The sequence below is a fragment of the Hemicordylus capensis genome, chromosome 6 (assembly GCF_027244095.1).
Source record: "Hemicordylus capensis ecotype Gifberg chromosome 6, rHemCap1.1.pri, whole genome shotgun sequence".
NCBI lineage: Eukaryota > Metazoa > Chordata > Lepidosauria > Squamata > Cordylidae > Hemicordylus > Hemicordylus capensis.
In genome coordinates, this window is record NC_069662.1 from 102,030,903 (window position 1) to 102,049,417 (window position 18,515).

The window sequence follows — 18,515 nt, forward strand, 5'->3', positions numbered from 1 at the left end:
CCTGCCGATCTCCAAGGCCTGCCTGGAGAGCTTCAGGCTTCAGCCAGGCCTATGCAGAGGCCTCTCTGGAAGCCTGGCCCACCTGCCACTTTTTATTATTTCCCAAATGCCTAACAGAGAGTTTTAAAATATTTATCGATCATTTCCCTCTCTCTTTTTACTTGTAACCCTGAATGCCTAGAAAACCATCTGTCTGGCTCTGCAGCTTTGGTGTACTTAAAAATGCTGAAAACAAACAAGCAACCCACCAAAACCCTCCACAAATTAAGTCAAGTTGTTATTTCTACATAGTACTAGCATGAGGGGCTTATAATTATTTCTCACATTTGCAGCTTGCTCTTTCCAGGGGAGGGAGGGGCCATGCCTATTCTGCTGTCCCGCACGAAGAAATTGGTGGGCTGAGTGAATGCAGAGGAGGCGGGGGGGGGGGGGATGTGGCTTGGCAGGGCCCCAGAGTGCATAACTAGGGAGGCGGATGTAAAAAGCTTCTAAGCTACCCCTCCTGTTTTTTAAATAAAACTGTCCAAATGATGATAGGAAATATCTGCAGACTGCAACTATGGGAAGATTAGATTCCCAATTTGTGAAATGATGTTTTTTAAATCATGGCAGACCTAGCAGGAAATTAGTAATTATTGCAAGTTCATGATAATAAAAGCACAAATAAAAGCATGCATTTAGCAGGGGTGGCCCTTTAATGTGGTAGGGCAAAGCGATCGCTTCAGGTACAGACCTGAGGAGAGGTGCAGGAGCTACCTACATGTTTTGTGTCGATTAGTTCCTTAAAGGCACCCAAATGCACATTGCTAGTAATTGCTGCTAGCAATTATGTAATTTACATAATCTGACAATTACATAAACTTAATTTACATAATCTGAGGCTAAATAAACAAAATAAATGGTCTCCTCTCTGCAAGGCAACTCACACAGCACACTGTCCAAGAGTGAACAAAATGGCGATTGCCACTCTCTTCCTTCAGAAGACTAGAACAAGGACTAGGGTTGTGCGTTTTGTTTTGTTTCTGTTTCGTTTTTGGCCCGAATCTGAAACACCCCAATTTTGTTCTTTGTTCGAAATTGCAAAATCCGAATCCGAAACGTTTTGGATTTTAAAAAATGGCCCCAGGGAAAACTAGTGGGGGGGGGGTAGTGCCAAATGGGTGGAAACTACCACCCAAATTTCAGAGGAATTGGGCAAAGGGCTGATTTTTGGTGAATTTTTGAAGTATAGGATTTTTCCCATAAGGAAGAATGGAGGTTTTAGCAAAAGTATAGCTTCATGTTGGGGGGGAAGGGGTGTCCCAGAGCAGAGTAGGGTGGGTGGTAGTGCCCAGTGAGGGCAAGGAAGCTGCCAGAATTCTTTCAAAGGAATTGGGCAGAAGGCTGATTTTTAAAGATGTAATGGAGTTTGCGTGTATGTAAAGTTCTTCCCCATAGGGAATGATGGACCTCCATAATTCCTGCCCCATAACTGCACTTGGGGGGCACCAGGGTGGCCCAGAGCGAGTGGTGGTGTAGAGCACATAGGGTGCCAACCACCCCCATGGGTTGCTAACCCATGGGGTACTGGGTTCTGTTGTTTCTGAGATGTTTTGAGTGTAGATTCAGATACTCTGGTAGCATATGAGAGTGGATTCATGGTTTGTCATTGAAAATCTCATATGCTACCGGAGAATCTATACTCAGAACACCTCAGAAACAACAGCAACCCATGGAGGGTGGTTAGCACCCTATGTGCACTACACCACCATTCACTCCCAGCCGCCCCAGTGCCCCCCAGGTGGAGTTATGGGTCTGCTGAAACCTCCATTATTCCCTGGCCGGGGGGGGGGGCCTTAAAGAAGCGTAAAATTCCAACAATTCCTAAGAAATCAGCCCTTTGCCCTATTCCTTTGGAATCTGGGTTATGGCAGGCACCCCTTGGGGCACTGCCACCCAACCCACTGTTTTGCCCCTCAGGCCCCCTTTCTGCCCAAAATCTGCCCCAAAGACATTTCAACTTCAGAAATTCTTTAAAAATCAGCCCTTTCCCCAATTCCTTTGGAATCTGGGTGGCAGAAGGCACCCATTGGGGCACTACCACCTGAACCACTCTTCTGCCCCTAAAGCCCCTTTTGTGCCCCCAATCCACCCCAAATAACATCAACATCACACATCAACAACAGCAGAGCTTTGGAAAAAATCAGGCATATTTCCAAAGGTCATGCACATCCACATCCCCACCCCCCGGAAATGCAATTGATCTACACACAACAGTGTGAAACAACAACAATGAAATGCACACTTCCCCACTGGCCAATGAGGGTAAACGCACACTGCCCCACTAGCCAATGAGGGTAAAATTTACCCTTAAATTTGCTTAAAAGGAGTAAGGAGGCAATTGCCAGTAGATCAGCCCATGCTTTCGCAGGCCAATCTGTGGGCTGAAAAGGCTGGAAATTCAAACAGATGTCAAAACTCAAAATGGAGACTGAAGGAGAAAGACTTTCTGCGATTGCAAAATGGAGTTCCAAAACAGCCAAAACAACAAAATGTTTTGTATCCGAAACAGGGATGTTTTGTTTTGGCTACAAAATTTTCTGCTTTGAGCATTGGGTGTTTTGTTTTGGCTACAAAACAGCCGAAATGGTCTGTTTTGTGCACAAAACATTTTGTATCCGAAACGAAACAAGCAAGCTGCAAGCAGGGAAGTGCAGGGTTGCAGTGACTAAGTCAGTCAGACCTGAAATGGTGGCAGAGGACAGAATGGCTGACAATTATTATTGCTTTTGGACCATTTTTATTAGTTTCTTTGGACATTTTGGCCTTTTGGGCAGAGGCGTAACTAGGGAAAATGGCGCCCGGGGCAAGCACTGAAATTGCGCCCCCCCCCAAACCGCGCCCCCACCGCCGCCATGACAGGGGAAAACCCAAAAGGTCAGGGGAGACAAGCTGCCTGATGAACGTCAACCCTAGATGGAGCCCACTGCCGCCGCGTCCCTTCTGCTGCTGCCCCTACCTCGGAAGGGAAGCCCGGCGTAAAGGCGCACGTTCTCTTCCAACCGGATATAATTCACTTCGCCTTGCAAGGTGGAGGGAGTGGCCAGGGGTGGGTAGATGCCCCGCAGCTCCAGCCGCCTGGGAGGTGCCGCCGCACTGAACTTTCTAGGCGCGCTCCCCCTTCCAAGTCCACTGGGGCGCCAGCAAAGGCTTCTTAGCCCCAAGAGAGGCAGGAAGCGCGGGGCTGCTGCCATGGCCATGTGAGAGAACTTATTCTCGGTCGGTCTAGTGCTGCGCAGTCTGGGGGCCACTAGCTGGTGGGTGATGAGGGCGGGCAGAAATGTATTAAGACCGCCCTCCTCAACGGTGGGAGGAGGTGAAAACACTCTGTTCAGCCCAGCGGCCTCATCAAATTCCTCTTCCGGTTTTAAAGGGACCCTAGAGAGCCGCTTTATACCCAGTCAGGCGCAGCCGTTTGCTCCATCTATCTCCGTAGTTGTCCACACCAGCCTCGGGCTTTAGGTGGGGAGGAGGAAGTGGACCTGGGACCTGGCATGATCTGCATGTAAAGCAGGTGCCCTACTACCACCGAGCCATCTATGCCCTCACCACCACCCGGTAAAAAAACATGGAAATCAATTGGCCATCTAGTAATAGAAGTATAAGGGCCAGCCAGGTGCAATGCCAAGCCTGCCCCGCCCGACCAAGTTCACACATCAATCATCACACACACCTTGTCCTGGTGCTTTTGCTTGTGTTATGTGGCAGCGGCCGGCCGTTAACTCCCCCTAGTGCTTGTGCTCAGTGGCCTCAGCAGCAGAAACACTCCCGTCGCTGCTCCGACTCTGAGTCCGACTCCCTGCCTCGTCGCCAATGCACGTGCTGCAGGCGGTGAGTTGGGAGGAGGAGTCAGACACCAGCACCACGCATGCGCGACTGGTGGCGGGGCAGGGACTGGGAGTGCGGAGTACTTGCTGTTCCTGTTCATGCTGTGATGAGGAAGATTGTTTGAGTGAACAAACTTTAGGCGCCCGCATGCCAGAGCCGAGCAATGGGGGGGGCGGGCGTGTGGCGCCGGGACTGGGGGAGGGGGCACCACGTGGACCGGAGGGGTCGGACTGCTCACTCGACTGCTGCGCTTTAAAAAACCCCAAAAAAGGGAAAGCCAGGGGATCGGCGGGGCACTTTTTGGCGCCCCCCCATGTGACCAACCAGGGTGGCGCCCGGGGCACGTGCCCCCCGCCCCCCCTATAGTTACGCCTCTGCTTTTGGGGGGTGGGCGTTGCCCACCCTGCCCTAAGTGAAGAGCCTCCACTGGGTAGGAGACACTTCCTACCCTAGTTCGGGAGCTGTGATTGCTCCCATTTTCCATTCACCTATCAGTTAAAAGCAAGGTTGGAGGTACTGTTGGTGAACATGTGCTAAGCAGTAGCTGGGTTGGAGGGCTTTTTGTCCTACCTCATCCAGCAGCTGTGTAGAAGGAAGCCCTACGATTCAGCTGCTGCTGGGGCACATGAGCACAGACAGTGCCTCCGTCCTTATTTTTAACTGACAAGGCACTTAAAGACAGCATAAAGTCTTCATGACTTGTTGCAGTTTCTAGTCCTCCATGTACTTATAAGGCTTCCATGAAGTTATATTTCCATGAACTTTATATTTCCATGGACTTTATATTTCAAAGTCATCTGTAAAGGCTAGTGGCCTGCACCATATCTTGTGGCAGTGAATTCCATGCATCAATTATTCATTGTGCAAAGAAGTCTTTCATTTTGTTTGTTCCAAATCTCCTCAGTTGTTGTCTGTGTTAGATAACCATCATAAAGCTCTTTCACATGGGAAAACAATGTTTAGCATCTTCTTCTTTGGTTCTTACCCTAGTTCCTTTGGGGCCATCTGGTCCTCTTGGACCTCTTGATCCCCTTTCACCCTGAAAACAAGAAATTTTATATAATTTTGTGGCACTTCTCCCCTACTAATATTTCCTAAAGTTCACAGCCCATTTTGTTATTCATACCAGATGCTGACTAATTAAAATGCAGACCATCTTTTAGAACAGTAGAAAATGTATTAGCACAATCATTTATAGCAACTATCCTGCAGTCTCATATAACTGAGCCAACATTTTCAAAATGTATATAGCAAAACAATTATATAATACTAATCATATACAAACAGAGCACCGTTACTTGAAAGGAAGTGCCACTGAAATCTATGGGACTTACTCCCAAGTAAAGTTTATTTAGGATCTGGGTGTAAAATTGTTTTGGTACCAAGTGCATTCAGGCTGAACCAGGATGAGGGCACTGTTAGGCACAGTACTGGGTGTCCAGGTCCATGTGCCCACGCTCCTAGAGGGACCTACTATTTTCCCCAAGGCAAAAGAGGTCCCCTTTTATATTTCTGGAATGGATTGGCCTAGAGTTATGGAACTTGGCACAGATGTAGTACAAGTTATCAGGATTCTGTGTATTGATTTTGAAGCGGATTGGTCAACTTGTTGATTTTTAATGATTTTTTGAAATCATCCCAAAAAAGTCCTATAAGTGGCTTATTTCAAGGCAGAAAATTACAAAACTTCTGTAACTGAAGCCCCCACTTAGGCCATCATTCCACCCCCATGTGGAGGAATTTGCCCATTGCCTTCATTAAAAAGTGCAACATCCCCCCTCCTTTCCCCAACTCTTTACATTTCCAGAATGGTGTGGCCTAGAGTCCTGAAATTTGGCACAGATGTAGGACAGGTTAGCAGGACTCTGTATATTTATTTTGAAGAAGATCAATCAATTGATTGATTTTAATGGGGGTTTTTTTAACTTTAAAAAAGTCCTATAAGTGGCTTGTTTCATGGTAGAAAATTACAAAAACTTCTGGAACTAAAGCTGCCCCACCCCCTTGGACCATCATTCCACCCCATGTGAAAGATACTGACATCTGCCTTTATTTTTAAAAAGTGCAACATGTCCCCCTTTGGCCCAACCCTTTTCATTTCGAGAATGGCTGGGCTTAAAGTTTTGAAATTAGGGTGTGTGTGTGTGTGTGTGTGTATATATATAATTACTTATCATGTTTATAAACCATCTGATATATACAAGAGTACCCACCCACAGAACACCACCCTGATCAAAGTAAAATACCAAATCGAGTATGTGGCCAGCAACATGTAGTCCAGAGACCACCTGGGATAGGCCCATAGTTGTCATGGCCACTACGAACTCCTAAACCACTCCTGACAACTCAGTCCCACAGTGAACACAGTGAACACTCAGTTCCACCACCAACAATCTGGACTCCAGTTGCAACCCTGCAACCAAGTCTGTCAACTCAGTTAGGGACTCGGTTGAGCAACGGTGTGATCTGTACACCAATCTATCATTAGTCCCTAGGCTTAGGTACAACCATTCAATATGGTCCTTGCATACCACAACCCTTTCCCTTGGATTCTACAGCTTATAATATATTTCTATGGATGTTTATTTTCATTGACTATCACTCAATATAAAATAAAAGATTACCTCTGTCCCCCTTTCCCCTTGTAATCCTTTTGGTCCTACAGTGTGATTATCCAGCCCAGGATTACCCTAGATGAGAAAAAACAACTTTTAAATACTAATAGGCTCATATTCTTTAACTACAAAAGATTTCATTGGTTAATGATCATAAACACTGCTTGTACATGGAAACGCTACTTGTACAAGTGATTTACAGATCACTACACAATTTCTTATTATTTATTTTAAATACTTACAACTTTCCTTTTGGGTCTAGGCCCCATAGGTCAGCTAACAAAAGCAGCGTTAAAAGCAATACAATACATTAAATAGCCTACTTAATAGACATCAATAACAGACCCAGACAAACACACAAGCAACAATTTTGTCAACAGAATAGACCACTCAACTTCAGAGAGCCCTAAAAGCTCTTTGAAACAAAACTGCCCTAACTTGGCATTGAAAAGAAAACAAAGGAAGGTTAAAGCAAACTTCCTACAGGAGCAAATTCCAAATTCTTAGGCCTACTGCTGAAAAGGCGTATGGGGGGCTACCCTGTTCCAGGTATCCATACATCATATTTTAAATGCTGAGAGAATCCAAATTAGGGACTCTGATGAAGATCTTAAGCTACAAGTAAACTCATATGGGAGCCGTCCATTGATGGACTGGACGAGCATAAGTAGTCTCCATATAAGCCCTTTAGTACATCACTGATTTCATACAGATCCATCAAAATCCTTAAAATTCAAATGATCACAATCAGCAGTTTCATACAAGGGGGCTGGATCCAGAAGAGCTCCTCTGGATCCATCCAACCCTCTGTGTATATCCTAATGGTCTTTGACCAAGTCATTATACAGGGTATACTTCAAACCATACAATTATGTATTATATCATAAGGTTCCCTTCCTCCAGGAAAGGAACCTTTGGACACAACCCAGGTAATTCAGGTCAGAGGCAGAATAGGGCTCTAGATAATCAAAACATTCAAAACCAATGTTAACACTGACACCATTTTTTAAAAGAATGAAAATACCACAGATACATTATTGTACTGCACAACTTGAAAACAACAGGACATAATCAGTGAAGGTCATTTGCCCAATGAGCAAATGAGGAACAGCAGAATGCAAAACAAGTATGGTAAGCACAGAATCATCATTCTTCATCTTGCACCTGGAAAAACTTACCACATCTCCTCGTAGGCCTTTCTCACCACGCTCTCCAGGAAGTCCATATGATCCTGAGCTGCCCTTTAACGAATTAAATGTGTGTAAGAAGTTTAGAACAATAAGTCATAAAACAGTAATTTTTATTTTTAACTCAAAATGTCTGGCATATTTGGGTTCAGATTATTCTGGTTCCTCTTTTGCTTGTGATCTAGATCCAGAGCAGATGTCGCATTTCTATGGTTATGAAACCAGAAATAGCCCACAGGCAGAGACGCATCTAGGGGAAATAGCGCCTAGGGCAAGCACTGAAATTGCGCCCCTGTTCAAACATCTGAAGCCCATCTTTCAGATAACTTTACCATAATATCAGCTCAAAAATGCAAGTCAAGCTCGTTAATCTTTTAATTAACAAATTAATAATCTAATATAACCTTAATGCATATTCAGAGATAGATGTGGGTTTCTTTTTAGAAAATAGGTACACACTGTAATAGGTACACACTTCGCATAATGCTGTATCATTCGGGCAACTGGACCTTGCATTTCTTTGTTGCACTGTTTGCATTTCATACACATGCCTGTCTTACCCACAAAAACGTCATTAAAAGGTTCCCAAATAAGGGTCTCTTTCACAGCCTGCTGCCATGTTATGTGTTTCCATTCTACAGTGGAGGATACACTCCAAAACCATTTCCTCAGGATTGCATGACTAATTTGTTCACTTTTGTTTTCCCTTTCTATTCCCCACCTCCATCTCTTACATTTATAATAATTTATAACTTCTCCTCACTCAGGTCTACTCCATAATCCCAAATCCTCAGTCAATTTGTTGACCATCTTTGTCACTGCACTTTGGGGGCAGCAAGGAAGGGCTTGACTGTGTATGTGTGCTGCATATACACCACCTGAAGAATAGGATTGATCAGGACTATTATCTCTTATCCTCATATACTGCTCTTAACATATTTATATAACATTTATTTAACATATTTATATATTTATTATGCATGATGATATCTTTGACCTAGGTTCTTTTTTTAAACGAATTTTAAAAATGAAATCAAATTTAAATCAAAAAATCAATTCTTTTTTAAAAAAATCAGATTTAAATTTTAAATAATCAGATTTTTAATTTTAAAAAATCCATTTTACTCAACCCTGATTAAAACACAATGACAATGACAGTTTCCAATGCAAAAGGACTTTGCACTCTGTGGTATTTAAGCATTTAAGTTTAGCAACTGAAAGGGTTCCTCTGTTGGAAATTGTGGTTTGCAGCATTTGTGTACGGAATATCTATTGCATACAAAGCTAAGTCCCATTTCCCTAGACCCTGAAGGAACTAATGGAATTATCATTTGCCTGTTGCATAGCAGTAATCAAGGATCTCTTGTTTATTATTATAAACAGCCTTCTGGCCCTCTTATCATGGAGTTGCAAATGCATGCTATAAGCACTTGCCATTTATTTCAGCCAGCCTTTGCTGCTCTGGAGGGAGAGAAAGGGGAATAGATGCTTTTAGGCAGCAAACACTGCCTGAAATAAACGGCACGTGTTCTCTGGGAGGGGGGCAGCGGGGTGCCTCTCCGACCACAGTTGGGGTGGGGGGGGGCATGGCAGGTACTTTGCGCCCCCCTGCAAAGGCGCCCAGGGCGCGTGCCCTGTCTGCCTCTCCCTCGTTAGGCCCCTGCCCACAGGATCCCTCCTCCTCCTGTGTTGATAATCTCCCAAGTGCTTTCCCATAAGCACAGAAAAATAACATCTTACCTGGTAGCCCGGGTCACCCTTTTCTCCTTTAATTCCTGTAAGCCCAGGAGAACCCTTAAAGATAATGTGAATTCTAAGTACTGAATGTGATCTTATTCTATTTTTTAAAAAAACATAATTTTACTAATTCCAACAATAATCTAAAACAGAGAAAAAAGGGAAAGAAATTACCGGCTCTCCATGAACGCCATCCATTCCATTTTCCCCATTATTTCCCTGCATGAAAAACACAAATTATCTTCCTGATTCATCTCAGTATCAAGAACATGTTGCCATAGTTGCTTCCTAATGCAAAAATTAACTAAATGTTTAAAGATGGCTAAATTTTTGTTCAGTATTTTCCTGTTCTGTTTCTATCTCATTTTTTAATTTATTTTTTGCTTTTCATTTACTTAAAGGAAACATAGTACAGTGGAGCCCACTACTTAACCAATTAAAAACTTTAGAACCTCACTTGCTGGATTCTTATTGGTGTTAGCAGGACTAAAGCCCCATGTATACTTAAAGTTATTAAGTAGCATTGACATAGCCCCATATATATTTACTTAAAGTGGTTAAGTAAATAACACTTTCTCAGAGTTATTACCATATTATTCCAGGTAAGGTCAACAACTTCTGCCCTTGTGCTTAACGCAGTTGGTGTGGTTACTTTAGATGTATTGGCTGGCATCCTAACTAAATTTACTTGATGAAGTCCCATTGGAATTAAAAAAACAAGCTTGGCACCAAACTTGACTTTATTGCCACTGACTTTATTTATAGCTGTCTGTTTGACTCTCTAAAAGCAACAACATAAAATCATTTTTAGACCACTCATTAAATTTTGTTCAAAATCCCTACAAAATCCTTAAAACATCAGGTTGTATCCTAAGCAGTGTGAGTGGAAGGAACTTCATACAAACAAACTTCAACACCACCTCTTCAGCACTTCAGCAGTTTGTGTCCTCCCAAAAATCCACTCCTCCAGAACAGGAGTGTATCATGGGGATGTTATGGATACAAGAATAAAACCACTCCTTCTTTCCTTTAGTCATTGATTCAGTTCTGGCCTAGAAACTGATGACCTCCTTATCTGTATTTTGTTTTTACATTAAATCCAAAAGTGATTTCATTAATCTGATATTTTCAAATATACTATTTATCTAGTTGTTCTTCATTCCTCAAATATAAGGATTAATGAAGGAAGGAATTTATATCTGCATAAAAGGGGTTAATTATATATCTGAGCTGGAGTGACAACAGATCAAAGAACAATGTAAACAAGACAGTCTCAATTAAAAAGAAAAGGGTTTATTATTGGAATACTGCCATATTTCTCCAAGTTATGATGAAAAGTTGATGATTTATTTGAATAACATAATGAAAATATGGTGACGTATTTCTCCAAGTTATCAAGAGAAGTTTTCTAAGTGTAAATCCAAATAGAGACTCAGATTGTCTTCTGACATCTCAGCCTAACTCTTGGACAACTTGGAAGTACAGCTGTGCTGAGATCATGAAATAGGACTATGCTTTTTGATTTTATTTATAAAGCCCTTTGTAATCGATTATATTTTGAGGTCTTATACTTTCTCTATGTTTTGTCTTCACATGTGCCATACTAGAAGCTAGTCCCAAAGTACCACAAGGCTCTGACATTGGCCCGTTGCAATGCCTTGCACACAGCTGTGCTGGAAGGAAGATATTGGAAAATTCCATATGGAGAGCGTATCTGCCCCTGTGGCTCTGGTGTGATTGAAATGATAGCTCATGCACTTTTGTACTGTCAGTACTACCGTGACATTCGGCATAAGCTTATCTCCCCATATATTAGCTCATATCCAGGCTGTACTGATTCTTTTTATCTTAATTTCCTTTTGAAAGATCAAAATGACTTTAGATCCTATAATATGGCCAAGTTTTGCCTAATAGCTAGCAAAATTCATTTAGAGTTTAATAAGACCTAAACATTTTAACATCTGTATGTATGTATGTTGCGTCCACTGGTTGGATATGATTTTGTCATACATAGTATAGAATACAAAATGGTATGAGATTTAACACTGTTCTGTATCAGGCACATAATGACATCTTGTCACCTTTATACTCAGTATCATTCTGACTCTAGTTTTTTATATAGTTTTATACAGTTTTTGTTCATAGTCTTAATTTTTAGCTTTTTCTACTCACTGTATTGTGTTTTAGGTGTTTTAGGTAATTGTATAGAGATCCACTATTACCTTGTAGGAGTAGATTGTCTTAATTGTTTCTTGTTTATTTTGCTGTTATGATGGTCATAGATGGAAATAAAGTCTTGTCTTGACTACTAGAAGCTATGTAAGTATTTTAGCAGAAATGTTTTCTCTCTCATTCTTGTTTTTTGAATATTGTCTGGATAATACCATAGCACACATGGAACTAGTGATGTATTCTCTGAATTGGAGCTTTTGCACACTCTGCTGTTTCCTAATATAGCTTATGACTATTTTAAATACTGAGATTGTGAAAAAGCTACTAATCAGAGGCAATCTGCATCAGAGAGCAGAATGGCAGGGAGAAAAGGAAATCAGAAAATATTTCTCGCCCTGGAATGAATGCAAGGGCCCTCCACTCAACATATGGGCCACTTAGGATAAAACCCTGTAGCAAGAAAAACTACTAATGACCCAACTTCCCTCAGTCCAAAAACACCTGCTGGCATAAAAAGTTCCTTGTCTGCATGAACATTTAAAACATTTTTTTTGTTATGTTATTTATCATTGCCCTGTTGTTTTTAATAATGATTTTAATAAATAAGTAATACGTAACCAAAGGAATTTCTACCTTGCGGCCAATTATTCCTCTCTGCCCCTGAAAAAGATGAGGAAAGACAATGTAAGTGTATTCATGTAATGAGCTTTCTACAGAAGATGGTGACAGAAAACATTTTTCTCTCATTCAAAAAGTAGTGGGTTTGTAGCAGATGCTTACCTTAGGACCTCTGCTACCCTGACATCCTTTGTAGCCATTTTCTCCATCTGGTCCTGGCAACCCTCTTGGACCCTGATAATGAGAATGCAAGATCATGAAAATGAGCTCATTTGCAGTAATGGCTGTGAGCTGGAAAGTCCCTGGCTCAAACCTCGCCTCATGCCTGACAGTGTATGTATTAACCATTCAGCACCAAACCTTTGTTGTAAACCTCCCAGAGATGTAAGTTTTGGGTGGTATAAAATATGTTAAATAAATAAATAAATAATAAATAAATAAATAAATAAAAGCAGTTCACCTCGAACCGTGCTCAATTGCGAACCAAACTGGGGGAGGTTCGGTCCATGATTGAACCAAACCAAGCCTGGCTTGAGCGGACCAGTTTGACAGTGAACGGGCAGCCGGGGGGGGGGGGCAGGGGCAATGAGAGAGGTAGGTAAAGGGTCGTACCTGCCCAGCATGGCTGCTGGCACTGTCACTCCCCCCCACCGGCACAGCCCATAGCCCAAGTGCATGCTGTGATGCTGGTTTTAGCAAGCTGCCCATGCTGCGGCAGTGCAGTTCTGCTTCCATGGATGCGCGAAAGCCGGAACCATGCCACCACATGGGTGGCACACACACATGGCGTCTGTGCATGTGTGGCCGACATTTGCGGGGTCAACATGGTGTTGCTGACCACACAAATGGCACCTGCGCATGCATGGATGACTGACTTACATTCAGTGGAATTTCTTTTTCCTGGAATAGCAGACACCACCACCTCCTTGCCATTTACAAACCATTTTGGAAACTCTGCTCAGTTTCCAAAGCTATTTGCCATGTGGGCATGAGATGCCCTGCTGCTTTGGCAAGACAAGTCCCAAACACTTTTGAGCACATAGAAGTAGTGGGATGGTTCTTTGGATCCCAGCCATTATAGTTATGGAAGATTATCTTGTAGTCCAGAAACATATGGCTGTGACTTAATAGCTTACCGGTTCCCCTTCTTCTCCTAAATGTCCTGGACTTCCTTTAACACCTGGAAGACCCTGAAATTAAGATCAAGATGAAATATTAAACTCAAATATTGTTGTCAGAACATGTGCAACTATCAGGGCTCACCCTGATGTTCTCTGCCTAGAAGAAACAGTATGTTCTCATACTAATGTGTCCACACCACAAGTCATCTCATTTTTATTTGGTTCTATGTTAATTCCCCACATCTGATTTGATGCTGGTGTGACATGAAGCTTGGTATCACCTCCCAAGAATCATAACAACACCCTCTATTCACATGCAGTGGGGTTACTTTAGGGCAACTATAATGTCCTGGCTTGACCGAGGTTACCACACTTTTCCTAGTTCTTCTTTCACCTGTTTCTAAATGTTGAAAATCACATAGTTGCACATCCCTTTGTTCTTTAATATTTATTTCTCCTCATGCTGAGTATTGATGCTGTATTTTCTCATCATCAAAAGAAAAATAGAATACACAATGAGAAATTTAGCTTCACTTGCTTATTTTATACTCAGTGTTTCTTTATTTCTTATCCAGGTAACTATTTAGGCTAAAATATGACAAGTAAAAGCAAGAGTATAGGATCCTCTTCAATACAGTTTCCTTGGTTCAGTTAGGGGCACCATGTGCAGGCTTCCACATGTATAGCCCCATCTGAATGGGAAAGGGCATGGGAAAGGGACCTCTCAATACACAGAGGTAATCTCTGCAGGTGTTTCTCCAGGTGTTCCCACTGTCTGAGGTGATGAGAGTGGTCCTTTTGGTGAAGCCTTTTTATCTTGCTAGGATTTTTAACCTCTGATGACTTTGATTTTTATGTTGGTATATATAACTAGTTTTTTTTAAAAAATCTTTTTAATAATGGAAGGAAGGAAGGAAGGAAGGAAACACATTTCCAGAGAAGGAGCAGAGGGCTGGATACAGATCTCTCTTTCTTGATCGACAGGATTTTAGTTATTTTGAAAGGGCCTCAGTACTCTCTGGGCACTTCTATGTATCAGGACAATGTGGGATGTAATTTAATAAAATGTCATAATACCCAGTTCTACCATCACAATTTATGCAACATCATGGTGGAAGCAGATGCAGTATCCTTGTGCATACTTGTGAACATTGCAAGTAGATAAACATTATATGCTACATATCTTGTAATGGTTAGAGATGGGCCCTTGCCTACTGAGCATTTTTAGAAAATTTAAACTGACATGCAGTGGTGTCACAGAGGGCTCAACTTCTGCCAATGTGTCAGGGCTTTCCATTGTGTGAGGGAGGGTGGGCAATTTTTGACCATCTCCCCTTCTCTCTGCAGCCATCTGTGCTTCTCAAGACTATCTTCCTGAGGATTCCACAGAGGCTATTCTCACAACGAGGAGAAACTGGGCTAAGGGAGCCTCTCCCAGTTCCTCCTGTTCATGTGCTGCAAAGGGAGCTCTGCGGTTGCCAGCAGCAAACCTCCTAAAATACCCCTCCCCTTAAATGAGGTTAGTGGAGTGAGTGCTCTGCTAACCCCATTCTTCCGATTGTGAGTTGCCGTGGCGCAGCTTCGCGCCACAGCAACTCACAAGGAGACCCCCCAACCAGGAGGCTGCAGTAAGCATCCTGGTCTCAGGGGACTCCCCAGAATGCCCCATGCACTTGCATGGGGCATCCTGCGACTTCCAAGGGCAGGCAGCCCCCGATCCCCGCCGCCCCTACTGGCTCTATGACGGAGCCAGTAATTGTGTGAGTGGCCAATCTGGCTGCCCAAGGCAAGCTCCCTGCAGCTAAGCCCGCTCTTCCTGCAGAGCCCGGTTAGCTCTGTCTATCACTCAACAGGCTACTTTAAGCATGGGTGCGGCACTCATTGAAAATGTTGCACAATCAGCCAGACGAATACAACATCAGTTTTGTCAATAGCAACTCCAAAAGATGAATGCATAGAATTTGGATGTTGGTCCTTTTATGGGATCAGTGGAGGCAGATGCCAGATAGATGTTTCTACAGCACTTTCTAAATGTTGACCCAAAGTGGTTTACACTGAATAGCAATAAAATAGATATATTATCACATGGAGATATTACTATGCAAATTACCACTAAGTATGCACAGCTATTGCCAATACCACAAAGGAACATAAAATCCACCATTCAGCTTCTGATATTCTAGTGTGGGCCATGTTCTCATGATGATGGCCAACATGGTTAAAGGGTTAACTCTAATTGCCAGGCTCTTTGTGCTCCCATGGAGTGTGGTGTAAGGAGGTGGGATTTCTGGGCAATCTTGGTCAAATTTCTGTGGTTATACAGCATTTAACCGGAATTGATTATCAGGTTCAGATCCTGTTTAACCTGTATTTGACCGGGATTGCCTAGAAATCCCACATTCTCATGTCCATGGAAGTGCATGGGGTTCAGCAACTGTGGTTAACTCATTAACCATGCTCACCATAATCATGATAACACAGCCATGTTATTTTAGCTAATGCATTATTGATTAAATCAAAGCACAGGATACCAGTTCATCCTTACCTTCCTCCCATGACTTCCTTGTTCTCCAGCTTTTCCCTCGTCACCAATGCATTTGCAAAACACACAGCAACATGTTCGTTCAGCTATGTTGGTCTTGGAAAGAGGAGGATGAACACAGTAACACTTAGAAGTCTTATTCTGCTCTCAGTACTATCAGTCAGGGTTGTATACTCTACTCCCATAGGACTACATCAATCACATTGGAATTACATGATTTTACTATTATTCTTCATGAAGAACAATTGTCACTATCATTAGATCTCCAGCATCTTGGCCACAATTTTAAAAAGGATAGTCATGCATGCATAAGTCCCATTGAAACCAGTAAGTTGCATGTGACTTGTCCCAGTGATTTCAACAGAATTTAAGCCTGAGAAACTTACTCCCAATTGGAGCCTTTAAAGTAGTTGTATACATTGGTTCTTCAATATGTTACTCACCATGTACTTGAACAATCGACTGGCAATATTTCTCATGCCAATGTTCAGCTGTGTCCTATATTCAAATCCTTTCCCAAATTCAAGGTATTGAAGCTCATGAAAATTTGAAGCTCCTTCCAGAACAACAGTTATCAGTGCATCCAATCCTGTTCAACATGTTTTAAATATATACAGTAACATGGAGTAAGTAGTCAAGGCAATATCTTAGGCATATTTTAATTTAGGGTTTAGATGACCAGGTAAAAATTCATAGGCAACCAAGACTTTTAAAGGAAATGTTGCACAAGCAGTTCACAATGCAACAGTGAAGGCTAGTTCTGTGAGGGTATTTTATAACAATACGATCATACTACACTTTAGGATAAATGCTTGTTCTGGCTGGCACAAGAGGCTGGAGCTCAGAGCAATGAAAAGAAAGGTGGGAAAAGAGGTGTGGAGGAGACAGAATTCTAGAAGTCCCTCACCATTTTCGCTCTTATTCTCCGAGAGCAAAGCTAGACGTGCTAGGGCAACTGGCAGAAGGAGAGAGCCCAGGCCAGGCAACTTGTACCATCAGCTGATGAATAGACAAGTACTTGCCTGAGACAGTTTTGAGGGGAGCCCTGCCCCATCTTCTTAGAAGTACTTAATGACAACAATGCGGCCATCCAACGGCCTCGTGCTGGGGGAGGGGGTTCTTTGTTCCACCCCCCAAATTTCCAGGCATGGGGGCTGAATTGAATTGGCTCTGTTGGGGAGTGGGAGGGGCTTGTTGGACCATTGCAGCCAGCCCATGTCCTCCCAGGCTCAGTCTTGGCTAGGCGAGCTCTCTCTCCCTCCCTCCCACCCTGGGGTACAGAACAGGCAGGGGCAGAGCTACCATTGAGGGGATGGGTTCAAAGAACCTGAGCTGCCACTCCTCAGGGGCCATGCCTCATGCCCCAGACACATACCCTGCGTCTGACATCAGACACGGGGGCGTGGCTAAATGCTCCCTGCATCTGATATCAGATGCAGGGGGTGAGGCTAGGGGGGCCATGGCAGTGGCAAAACCTGGGCTGCCACTGGCCTCCCTCCACACCTGAGAACAGGCTTTTGCTGGCTGTCATTTTGGAGGCCGAGCAGGAATTTTTTGCACCTCATCTGATTGGTCTTGTTTGAGGTGTTGTTGTTGTTTGCCTACTCTGTTCTCTAGCTCCTTTCTAGTTAGCTTAGTTAGGTCACAACAAGCGGGGCAGTGTGGGTGGCGTTCAGCGGTAGCTGGGAGTTACACTGGTGAACATCCTTGGGCTAGTTTAAATAGAGAAGTGTGCAGTCTGTCCTTTGAGGCCTTACAGCTCAAGGGCTACATTTCACACTCATACCTGCTTTGAGGACTTCACAACTTCAAAGGCTATGCAGATTGTGGGCGTGAAGTCTTTGAAAGGGCCCTGACCTTTGGGGGTGGCAATGAGGAGGAGGGAGGTATCAGCATCTCTCCAAGCCAGGGTGTGTTGCCCCTTAAGGCTGGCGAAGGACTCATTGTCCAACCCCAGCTCAGGCTAGGCCTGCACTCCTGAGGGTGGATTTTCATAATCAAAATCCAGTTCTTTAAACTGATAATAAAACTGTGGCCCTTTCTCCCAAGGTAGTTTTCCAGTGTGTTTATTGGCGCTGTGCTTGTGGGTGTGGGGGCAATGCCCAACATCCAGACTAGTGTTGTGCTAGCATAATGATGTTGCACTAGCATGAGGCTGCTGTGCAATGACGTTGCTCAAAGAAAGGCTCTAGTGCTAGTAGAAGATGTGGGCACATGGTACAATGCCTTGTGCAATTTTGTGTGTGCCCCAGAGAAAATATTTCACTAACAGTTGCACAACATCACAGAACACCTCAACTTGACATATATCCTCAACTTCTTCACAGCAGACAGTTTCTCTCATTGTGCTAGTGCACTGCTAGTCTGGAAGTCAGCCAATAATTACTATAACTTATACAGTGCCATGGCACTTTACAAATAATTGAAAAACAAGTCCCTGTAGGGGTGTGCACGAACCAAAAATCACTGTTCGGTTTTAATTCGAATTGAATTCAAACCAAACTGCGTGTTTCCAAACTGGTTAAGTCAAACTGACTGGTCGGTCTGGCCTGTTTTACTGAACTGGTTCAGCAGTTCAAGAGGCTGATACTTGTAAAGGGGAATCCAGTAGGATTTCCCTTTACAAGTAAAGGGGTGGGGGTCCTGGGAAGCTGAA

The 18,515-nt window shown here is 43.3% G+C and overlaps 1 protein-coding gene across 1 annotated transcript in view; it reads right to left on the reverse strand.

The window, feature by feature from the left end:
• The window catches only part of LOC128331674 (collagen alpha-6(VI) chain-like), a 114,612-nt gene that overhangs the window by 66,829 nt on the left and 29,268 nt on the right, over positions 1–18,515 (reverse strand). Inside the window, 10 exon segments of the mRNA XM_053265380.1 lie at positions 4,853–4,906; positions 6,492–6,557; positions 7,661–7,723; positions 9,410–9,463; positions 9,581–9,625; positions 12,212–12,238; positions 12,359–12,430; positions 13,333–13,386; positions 15,863–15,955; positions 16,303–16,448. Coding sequence (XP_053121355.1) covers positions 4,853–4,906; positions 6,492–6,557; positions 7,661–7,723; positions 9,410–9,463; positions 9,581–9,625; positions 12,212–12,238; positions 12,359–12,430; positions 13,333–13,386; positions 15,863–15,955; positions 16,303–16,448 — 674 coding nt within the window.